This window comes from Hippichthys cyanospilos, chromosome 21 (genome assembly GCF_059441005.1).
Source record: "Hippichthys cyanospilos isolate Australia breed blue-spotted pipefish chromosome 21, RoL_Hcya_1.0, whole genome shotgun sequence".
Lineage (NCBI taxonomy): Eukaryota > Metazoa > Chordata > Actinopteri > Syngnathiformes > Syngnathidae > Hippichthys > Hippichthys cyanospilos.
In genome coordinates, this window is record NC_142389.1 from 12030786 (window position 1) to 12041758 (window position 10973).

General features: G+C 41.0%; 1 protein-coding gene and 1 long non-coding RNA gene across 7 annotated transcripts; one reads left to right on the top strand and one right to left on the bottom strand.

Annotated features, from left to right (window-relative positions):
* The first annotated feature begins 455 nt into the window (after positions 1-455).
* On the top strand, positions 456-9547 carry LOC148406627 (homeobox-containing protein 1). 6 transcript variants are annotated; one of them, XM_088404841.1, is made up of 11 exons: positions 456-731; positions 1276-1385; positions 1947-2382; positions 2655-2740; positions 3730-3840; positions 4322-4528; positions 5722-5875; positions 6588-6670; positions 6875-6970; positions 7039-7157; positions 7230-9547. In XM_088404841.1, exons 2-11 carry the CDS (start codon positions 1304-1306, stop codon positions 7368-7370), a joined length of 1515 nt encoding a protein of 504 aa, XP_088260967.1. In that variant the 5' UTR covers positions 456-731; positions 1276-1303; the 3' UTR covers positions 7371-9547. The 6 variants fall into 6 exon arrangements, with proteins under 6 accessions (XP_088260967.1, XP_088260966.1, XP_088260968.1 ...); XM_088404840.1 differs by lacking the exon at positions 456-731 and having other exon boundaries at positions 1111-1385; XM_088404842.1 differs by lacking the exon at positions 456-731 and having other exon boundaries at positions 1111-1385; positions 7042-7157.
* Positions 1797-4378, bottom strand: LOC148406628 (uncharacterized). Its single transcript, XR_015863980.1, has 3 exons — positions 3902-4378; positions 3754-3821; positions 1797-2353 (listed from the first exon to the last, which is right to left on the bottom strand). It is a non-coding gene; the product is annotated as an uncharacterized LOC148406628 (long non-coding RNA).
* Positions 9548-10973: the final 1426 nt, after the last annotated feature.

Sequence of the window (10973 nt, forward strand, 5' to 3'; positions counted from 1 at the left end):
AGACAAATGTAATGTTTTTTTTTTCAATTACACTGTCTTTAATCACTATGGCTATACTGTATTATGTACTGTAAAAATACAACACAAACTGTGCCTTTGGCGCCACCAGATGGAGAAATGCAGGCTTTAAAAATGACAGAAAAAAATAATTAACGTCTGACAATCAGTGTCCAGTGTGATTTATGACGGCTCAGTAGATACTCAGAATAACTACGTCCAGTATTCTTGCGATACATTTTTTTTTTTTTGCATACACAATATGTTCACATTTGATCTACTTGGGTAGAGGTGCACTTAAGGAAACGTCCCCTGACTGTAGATTTATTGTGGGTTTTGACATTTTTTGCCTGAAAGTGTATGTATATGAGGTGCATTTGCATCGGTGGTACTGTGTGGGTGTCTGGTGCTGTGTTTACAGCACAACCGGAAGTCATAATAATCCAGACGTACTTGACGGCAGTGGTGTCGGGTGAAGGGGGGTCATAAATCGAGACTCCTTGTACATTTGCATACAGTATTGCTGCATAGCCCAAAGACAACATGACCCAGCGGTGGGCGCTACGTACCCGGTTGTAAAAAAAACAAAACAAAAAAAAACCAAACCAAAAAAAAAAACAACAAAGAACATCCCAGGGACCGAGGAACTTAGAGGAGGAGAGGCAGTTTACAGTTGTTGACAGGTTTTCCCGCACTGAGTAGTCAACATCCAACCAGCCGGTGGCTGAGTGGAGGTAAGCGAGCCGCCGTCCGCCGTGGGACCACCCCGGTGCTAGTTAGCGAGAAGCTAACTGCTAGCTACGAAGCTAACACGCCCGTAACATCTTCCCTTTATGTGTGCTGTCCGACGATCTATTTGCTGCTTCGAAAATACACTTATTAAAAAGATCCCTATTATATAATTTAGCATCCATTGTGCAAGTTTAGATAAGTTAGCCGAGACGAGACTGTCTACGCGTCATTGTGGGCAATCATGGTATTATCGCTTCCTGTGCTTTTCAAAATATAATCCAACTTTGAATGTCGCTACTGTAAATTGAAAGGAGAATTTTATTTTATTTTGAAACACAAATTACTTTGACTTCCTCACTTCGTTAGCACTGTAACGTTTAACTTAACAGATTGTTTCCGAGCAGGCTCTAGGGAACCACACTGAGTTAGCGGCGTTAGCTTAGCCGAATTAGCCTTCCGGCAAGTCATCTTGAAGCTGTCGGTATGTCAGGATGCTAACAGCCGCTTAATCACCGCGAAACGCTCCGGCACGTCTGCTCCTTTTAGGAGGTCCACGTCGAGCGGATCTCTAGCCATGCGACAGTGGTGTGTCCCCGCTGCGACCCGAAGCACGGAGCCACTCCCGGGGCGCCTCTCCATGTCGCCCCCTCTATCAGGTAAGCTAGCGGTGGGCTGGGGGCGCAATCAGTGTAATGCAACTTATTGTCCCTCCATAATACTATGCCAACATACTTAACTTCAAATCATTGAGTTGTCATGACTAATACTTTCTAAGGAAGTTTCAACTTGGACGTTTGGTTATACTACAGGTTTGTCTCACTGTTTTAAGCCTTGAAGATGTGTGACTGCAGACTTTTTTTGACTGACATTTTATATAAATGATCCTTCTCACACAAAACTACAATGTATTATACTAAGAGTTGATTAAACTATTTGGTCACCTCATTTAACTAATGAGGTGAACATTGTTTTAAGTAGTACTAATTGTTGTATTATCTGTCTCATAGTTTTGAAGTCCTGGGTTTGAATCTATGATTTGACGATTTTCAGCCTACTCTTGGCCCTAATGAGAATAAGTTATAGAAAGTAGGTGGGTGTTAATGTAACCACAATTAACAATGTATATGTTTTAATCAATTTAATGGCTGAATTATCTTTGTTGCTCTTAGACAATTGCGCAGAAGTATGAATTGTTGTGATTTATGTTTATCGTGCAGATGTCAAAATGAATTGCTGTGGGGTGGAGCCACGCTACACCATTGAGCAGATCGACCTCCTGCAACGTCTGCGCCTCTCTGGCATGACCAAACCCCAGATTGTCCACGCCTTGGAGTCTCTTGAGAGACTCGACCCGGACCACCGCCCGCCTCACTGTGACTCCCACCCAGCCCCTTCCAGTAACAACAACGGCAATAATGCCACCACCTCCGCCCCGGCACCATCTTCTTCGTCGTCCACTTCCTCTCTCTCCCTCGCCTCGGCCACGACGCAGACCTCCGGGCTGGACGGTGCTGCGCTGTCCCCAAGCAATAGCATTGAGGCCTCGCCTCCTCCCCTGTACCCCACCAGTGTGGCCGTGCAGCGCTCATTCAGCTACGATATGGTTGGGGAGGAGGAGTGGGACCTGGAGGAGAAGGTGGAAGAATACATGAGGTGAGCAAGGTCAAGCATGAATTAGCACTGGGTGAGGATGAATCCAGGAGGATAAAGGAACAGACAAAGACAGACTATTATAACATCAGGTAATGGCACTTGAGCTCCCTAGAGCTGCAGCCTGCTCCTCCACAAGTGTAGTCACGTTAATTCAGGTCAGGTGTCCTGGGATAACTGAAAAAAAGACTTTCCACTGAATAAGTTAAGCAAGCCTCCACAGTCTAAATGTCTGCGGTGACATGTACAGAATTGTTTGTTTTCAACTTTCACAGAAGGGATAGCAACTTGGTGAAAGAGGAGATCAAAACCTTTCTCAACAACCGAAGGATCTCCCAGGCAATTGTGGGACAAGTTACAGGTAAGCAAAGCCGATAATCTTAGTTGAAAACTATCTGTTTCCATTGAGAGCATTGATAATTGGAGTAGTTTGTTCCACATTTGAAAATAGTCATCTTCAAACAATCGTCATCACCTGTACAGGAATTTCTAAAAGAACAGTGTAACGTCAAACATATTAAAAGAAATGATAGTTTGATAGCAATGCATTGGCATCAACATCTCACACGTTTTTTTACACTGTCATCGGTGGCTGTACATGTCAGATTCCGTTTTTTCCTAGACTGGAAGTAGATGAAGTTAATGACAAAGGACAGGTTCTCAAGCTCTTTTTCAATGATTTATGGAGTGTGTGTGTGTGTGTACAGATACAGTATATACATATACATACATACATATATATTTTTTTCCCATGCACCCCCTAACCAGTGGAGGGGAAAACACTTAAAGGGACACTGTGTAAGTTTAAGACAGTTTTTCGTTAAAATGGAATAAATCAAATTCTTGTACATTTGAAAAATTTGCACAGAAATGTGTTTTTAACGACCAACTTTGTGTTTTAAATATAATTGTAGGTCTAGTTATCATTAATTTATATTACATGAGGTGTGGCACTCCTCCAGAGGCTGCCATTTCTGTTATAGCTATGGACAACGGTAAATGCGGCACCTCCTGCTGGCCGTGATGAAAAATGATCTCAATCTTACACAATGTCCCTTTAAAACAGACTGCCGTGCCATTGGAACTTCATTTTTATAGGTATCTCAAGGTGTATTTTATTCAGCTCGTCTAGAAGATTCTCTGTTTTATTTCTGTCTCATCTGCTGGAAAATTGTCATGAATGACAATGTGCATCTGCATGAAACCTAGTGCAACTTTTCCAAATGAGTTACTTAAACAAAATTTGTCCATATGTTGTTTCACGTGGCATTTAATTTGTTCCTAATTTGAAAATAAATCTGTACCGTTGAAATTCAAATCATTTTGTTATCATTTGCCTTCTTTCCTCAGGCATTAGTCAGAGTTACATCTCACAGTGGTTGCTGCAGCAGGGCTTAGAGATGAGCGACTCCAAACGCAGAGCTTTCTACCGTTGGTACCTGCTGGAGAGAAATAACCCAGGTGAGGCCTTGCATAAGAAAAGTTTCCGATTCAACCAGGATGTAAAGGAACGCATGCTAACAAAGTCCAACTTCCTTCTGCATGCGGAAGATGACGCACAGAGCTTTGAGTTGGCTTGTCATGCCCAAAAATAGTTTACTCGACGTCCACGTTGCTTCTTCCTCCCTTCATCTTTGCTTTGAAATCTTTACCCGCTTCAGCCTAGAAACGTTGCCGTAGTTCTCATGCTGGAGCCACTCTGGTGCTGGTTTTCCCTCTTACACGGGCTGATACTAACAATAACAACAATGATCCTCGCCAGTGGTTCCGGTCAAACACAGACGGCCACAGCGCTTTTGCTTCTGATTAAAGCTTCTATTCACTCAGCTGACACGGCAAAAAAACAAACAAAAGGAAATTCTCATTGGCTGATTGCACAACACGGCACAATACAAATTCAGTTTTGCCCAATCTGATGCCTGCAATCTTACCCTGACTGAAGGGCTGAGGTGGAGCGAAAGCCAGCACAGCGTGAGTCCCAGGGCCAGGGGAGGGGACAGAGACGGGCTGGCGGCGGGGGCGAGCGGCTGCCTCCCCAACCCCAACACCAACCTCAACCCCAACTCCAACCCCATGTGGAGCAGGCAGAGAGAGCTGCTGATGCACTTGTTGCCGTGGTACACTGCCGCCGCCACCGCAGCCCAGCCAGGTAACCCTGGACCCTCCCCCTCACCCTTACTCTCGAGTCACCAAACCTGGTCTCACTATTATACTGGGATACTCATGTTTCTTATACATTGTGCACCTTTGAGAAAAGCTACATGGAAAGTGATCGTGAAATCAATTGATTTGGTCAGGCCGCTTTCCAGTTTTTTTTTTTTTTTGGAAAAGTCCCTCTCGTTTAAGAGCACTCACGATGCTCCAGGGCACAAACAAATTCCATAAAGGGATATTAGATGAGTTTAGTACACAAGTTCTTGATTACCCCAATCCCTTGAGACACTAAAGAAATGTTAGTCTTATTCCCAAAGACCTGTGCCACTCTTTCACAAAGTATTTTGCAGTGAAACACATGCTTTGAGATCATTTTGGTCTTTTACTTTATGTTTCTCTTTATCCACTTTTTCAGGCGCATCTCAGTAGTTGCAAATGTTGGAAGTTCCATTTATTTTCTGTGCTTCAATTTTTAGTACCAGCCATTTTTAGACTCTCCTTTAGTCTAAAACTTAAATATTTAGGATTGAATATATGGACTCTTATGAAACTGGGTACTGTGCGTACCCACGTATTCTTTTTTTTTTCTTTTTCAGACCCTTGTGCCTTCTAGGTGCCAAGAAATTAAGTTGAAGGGAATTGTGAAGCTTCATTTGGACGAAATTATTTTGTTGCTGCTGTCATGTGGCATCCGTAGTAAAAAAATAAATAAATAAACAAAAATAAATAAATAAACAAAAATAAACATTTTGTCTGTAATTCATTTGACAATGAATTTTTCACGTACAAGTAATACATTTAAAAACATATTTTGAAAAAGAGCATCTCCTGCACTCCAGGCTCAATTAACAACCAATCACTGCTCAGCTTGTGAGAAAACTGTTGAGCAATGATTGGTTGTTTCCTGAGCCAGTAGCATGCGTGATCATTTTCAATCAACAGCAAGTGAGGAAAAATGTGCTTTTAAATGTATTAATCGTACGTTAAATACAATTTGACTATCAATTTAATTACTGACAAAAATGGTTAAATGAATGTAATATTAGTTTTAACGGTGCACAGTTACATGCTGATTTTCGAGATCAGAAATGTTATTTGGAACACTACTGAGTCTTGCCCAATTTTAAAATACACCTCAACATCTTTATCCCGTATTTTGACAACTACGTAACTTCTCCTCTCATGCAGGGGCGACTTTATCGATGCGCTCAATGGTGAAGGAGGAACCTGACTGGCGGACGGGCATCATGGCTGACAGGCCGGCAATAGTCGGGGCGCCACTGAGGCTGCGTCGAGGAAGTCGGTTCACCTGGAGGAAGGAGTGCCAGGCCATCATGGAGAGGTTTGGAGGCATTATAGGATATGGCAGGGGTCTTTCAGTTCCTGGTGTTCTGGAGAGACTTAAAAATAAATAAATAAATGAAACAATGTTGAGCAAGCTGTGGTTTGGCTATTTCATGGTAAACTGCAAATGACTCTTAACCAAATCAGACATTGTTGTGATTATTACCCTTTACTACACACAATATATTTTTTTTTCCCAAATCCTTAGCAGGAAAAAGCATACCGTGCACATTTGGGAGCGTGTTCTGTTTTCTGTTTGCTATGACTTTATTAAGCAGACGTTTATTACCTCTGCTTCTCTGGAATAAATGTGTTGCTAGAAGGATGCTGACAAAGTAGCGTTGCCCCCCCCCCCCCCCCCCCCCCCCCCCCCCCCACAACTGTCCCGCCCACTGTGCACAATTGATTTGTCCATTAGATGCGTGCAGTAAGTACTAGGGGCACTCACTGTAATAAGACCACATGGACCCTCTACAGTGCTAAGCCCAAGGAGATGTTTTAGATCCAAGGACGAACGCGTGCGTGTATGTGTGAGCACATATGTTAATGTGACAAATTCATACCAAGATGTCCATTAAAATTTGGAGAGTTGTTCCGATCCGGTAACTTTAATATCTCAGTGAAGAGACTTAACATGGGGTCTTTGGTTGTGTGGTCAGATGTTTTTCTTTCTGTACCTTTTGATTTTAACATTTCCATCACTCTTGCAGTTTCTTCGTGGAGAACCAGTACCCTGATGAGTCCAAGCGTGAGGAGATTGCCAATGCCTGCAACTCAGTCATTCAGAAACCAGGTGCCAGAAAATATTTGTGAATCAGGATATTTAGATTTATACAATTAAACGTGTACAGTATATGAAAAGGCATAGTTAGACACAAGCAAGGTAACATCATATATTTATTTTATTTATTTTTTTTTTCTAACATGAAACATTCCATACATTGTAATGACATGACTGATGTGTGAAACAACTGTTTCTTACTCTTTTTATGGTCAGGGTGCAAGCTGTCCGAGTTTGAGCGTGTGACGGCGTTAAAGGTGTACAACTGGTTTGCTAACCGCCGCAAAGAGATGAAGCGACGAGCCAATATCGGTGAGCGCTTAGTATGATGAGGAAAACCCCACTGCAAATGTCTTATTTTTACCTTTATTTACATGTAGAAGCTGCCATTTTGGAAAGCCACGGCATCGAGGTCACGAGTCCGAGTTGCCACTCCAATGGCGAAGAAGGGGAGATGCAAGAGTTTTCCGATCCGGTCAATCAACGTTTCTCAGAGCAGGTGAGTCACTGCTGAACTGGCTAGAAGTCATCTTCAAAGTTGAATTGAACGGTTCTTTTTCCTTTTTGACAGGAAGAGACATCCGTCCAGAGAGTGGTGGAGCAACAAGATGGCTCTGTGAGGGCAACCCCCGAGGTCCACCCCTGCCCCGCCATACAGGCAGCGGAACCGAAAGAGAAGGATCCAAAAAGGGAAACTGTGGATGAAGAGTGACCAAAAGCTGGTGATGCCGTTTTAATCTAAATACTTAAAAAAAAAAAAAAAAAAGTCTGCCTCCTCCTCAGGGGACTGACGACACCATTGGGTTCTGAAACTCACTTGAGGTCCCTCCTGATGGAAAAGAGGCTGCCATATTTATCCAAAACTATCTTGCTTATGTTAACAGCAATATACAGTACATATATAAATATATACATAAACATATATCAATATGTAGTGCATTCCAAGGTGGTATTAACAAGCCTAAATTCCTTAGAATTACCTAAAGGATACCTCACCCATTTTAAGCATTTTTTATTTGCTTTTCTATGTTTTTTTTCACCTCACGCTTTCTTTTTTACGCTGAGTGGTGATGAAGTGCCTGCAGGTCAGGTCAGAGAAATGCTTTAAAAGATCTTGTCTGCATGGAAATGTATGTGTGTGTTTGCTTTTCCCCCCTTCTTTTTTTCTTTTCTCTGGTGCTGATGTCCGACCTCAGAGTCGATTGATAATATCATTCGGCCAATGATGGAATTTGCAAAGCCCTGAGGGACACCTGGAATCTCAGGAAATCCAACAATGGTGGATCAAGACAGTGAAGAAGTGCACCAGATGTTCGTGTGTAGTTTTGTGGTTGTGTGTGTGTGTGTGTGTGTGTGTGTGTGTGTGTGTGTGTGTGTGTGTGTGGAAGCTTCAAGAGATTTTGTTCATCATATCCGTGCTCGCTCCAAACAGGATGTTCTATTTATACTTTTTTTTTTATTAGTAGAACAAAGCGAGGACTATCCATCATGTCTTTGTTCAACTCGATGCTGCTCTTGTTGCTCTTTTTTTCTCTCCCTCGTCTAACCTCATTTTCCGAGCCTGTAAAGCTTCTTTCCACCAAAACAAATGTCAATGTGATTGAAAATCACAACGCCGTCTTCTTCCCTTCTTATTGGAATAAGCTAAAAGCTTTTGCTCGCATACTGCACTTCGAAAGTGGATCTCACTCTAATAGTAATAATAACGCTTGTGTACATAATAACCCAGAGGATAATCACGTTTGTGGGTGCTTTTCTTCAAACTAACGACATTAGCAGAAATATACTGTAGAATTGTCAAACTTGAAACATGACTAGCAGTCTTCAACTGTGCTGGAGTCGCTCATGAAATGTTCATAAAATGGACAAATGTGCTTGTAATATATACCATATTTCCTCAAATAGTGGCCGTCTCTCGACGAATCGAAACTCCTCCTTAAAACAAATGCCTGCCTTTTCCCATCAGGAAAAAAAAAAAAAAACGGGTCAGAACTGTAAATACCTCAGATCTCACACGGACATTAAAGACTTGTAACTGTCGCTAACCAAAACAGAAGCATCTACCAAGGTAAAGTCAGCTAAAGAAGGAAATTTGGGATTTAATGACCATATTTCCTCAAATAGTGGCTGTTCAAATCGACACAGTGGCCAATTTGTCTTTTTCCCATTCGGAAAAACTAATGGGTCATTTCTAAAGCATTATTACAGTGTATTTCCTGTAGTGGCCAGCCATTAAATGGATACTTTGCCCTCGTCCATTAAAAGTCAAATAGACACCTTTTAATTAGGTTAGTTGACAGAAGCTATTGTTTGCATGCAAACATTAGTCAACTGCTGAGCTGCTTTGAATTATGTTGTTAGCCAAAACAGCAACACCAACCAAGTCATGTAAACACTCCGTCACATGGCTTCATGTGGCTCCTTATCAAGTTCCCTTTGCAGTATTAAAGACTTTTAAGCTTCCAGCAGACTCTGACCTGGTCGCTTTTCCATCCATATGTTCCAGGTTTTATCTAGCTTAATAATAATTGAAATCGATACAAATCAGGGCCTCACCCGCATTCTGCAGTTTAGTAGCCACTATTTGCGAAACGACAGCCCCTTTTCCTGAAATAGTGTTAAATCCTGATGCCAAAGCCGGTCCAGGTGATGTTAAGTACAACACTAGCCAACATTCTTTAAAAGGAATCCATGCGTTACAAGCCAATGGCAGCCATTGTTGTGACTGTTTATGATACAGTGTCTTGTAGCATTCATGTCAGTTGTGGGTTGGACAGAACTCCAAAGGAAACCCTCCAAAATAGAATATTATTACTGTTATTATTATTATGCTCCTTGCTATCTGCTTTTATCTGACAGCAAGCAACAATAAAAGTATTGTTAACAATGGCTATGTCCCATTTGTTTTTTGTTGATGGTTAATACAGCATGAGAGCTATGCTCCCAAGAGGTGGTTAGCACAATATGGGATCACATCAGAGCAATCTGAATGGATGAAGTCCTGTCACAAATCATATCTTTTCTCCCTGACATCGATATTACTTGAAGTTAATTATTTCTCAATATATTTATCCTTTTGCTATTTAATTACAATTGCTTGAGTCAGATTTTTGTGAAGTCATGTAATAATGTTATACCTTTTATAATATGCACAGTTTCTAGAAACACATACAGTACATACACTCAAACATGTTTGTCTTATCTTGGTGGAGCATTGACATGATGCTTTTCCCTTTACCTGATGTTAACACTAACCTCAACCAAGTTCCAATTTGAAGCTAATGTCTAAAGCCCCAAAAAGATCTGGACTAGTGAGGCCTGCCAAAATGGCCCCAAAAGGATTAGGTGTCCCCTGCAAAAAATAATAATATGAATCCCAATCTCATGATGCAAAAACAAAAACACACATACCCTATTTTCCACTTTATAAGGTGCACCGGATTATAAGGCGCAACCTCAATTAATAACATATTTTAAAACGTTTTTCCATATATAATGTGCACCAGATTATAAGGCGCACCCTCAATTAATGACTTAAAACTTTCAAACTTTTTCAATCACAATATAGTAATACTCAAAGTAATAACAATAATAACTCAAATAATAACTCTAAACTCTAAATAGCATAACTCAATGCCAATGTGACCAACCTTGTTCAACTGTAAACACACAAAAGAAACAGGTAAAGCTTACTTTATCAGTTCATTTCCCATCTACGGATCCCAATCTCAATATTGATCCATATATAAGGTGCACCCAATTATAAGGCGCATCATCAGCTTTTTTGAAGAAAAAAAAAAAATAAGGCTTTCAGGTGCGCCTTATAGTGCTGAAAATACGGTCTAAGTAGGTAATGGATGGATGAGCAGGATCTAATAATACCATATGATCTTGTTTTAGTTTGATTTTCTTGGTGATAAGGCTTTAAAACATGCAACATGCACTTATGGGACATATTCAGTGACTTGAGATATTTGTAGTGGTCCAGAGTTGCAAGGTAGGTGCCAACCCAACAAAAAGGACTCGTGGCCCTTCCCTTCGGTGTTAATGTCTTTCTCTGCGTTTATGCAATGAATAAAAATATGCTCACAGTTTTCATGAACTGAATATGACCTCTTTCTTTTTCCATGTACATTTAAGGACCATTTTGCTTAGCAAAGCCAGCTATAATTTGTTATTTTTACTTATTACATTTCAATGTCATTCCAACAGGATTTTCCCATAATGTACTTATGCACTATGTTTATATTAAATAAACATAGTGCAAAAGATATTTTTTTTCCTCCACAATAAGCATCAGTTTCTGCCCAGTTGT

Excerpts from the sequence above, each read along its gene's own strand:
- LOC148406627 (XM_088404841.1), top strand. The coding sequence starts at position 1,304 with ATGCGACAGTGGTGTGTCCCCGCTGCGACCCGAAGCACGGAGCCACTC. Across the intron at positions 5,876-6,587 it reads TGCCAGGCCATCATGGAGAG|TTTCTTCGTGGAGAACCAGT; the intron begins GTTTGGAGGCAT and ends TCACTCTTGCAG. Across the intron at positions 6,971-7,038 it reads GAAGCGACGAGCCAATATCG|AAGCTGCCATTTTGGAAAGC; the intron begins GTGAGCGCTTAG and ends ATTTACATGTAG.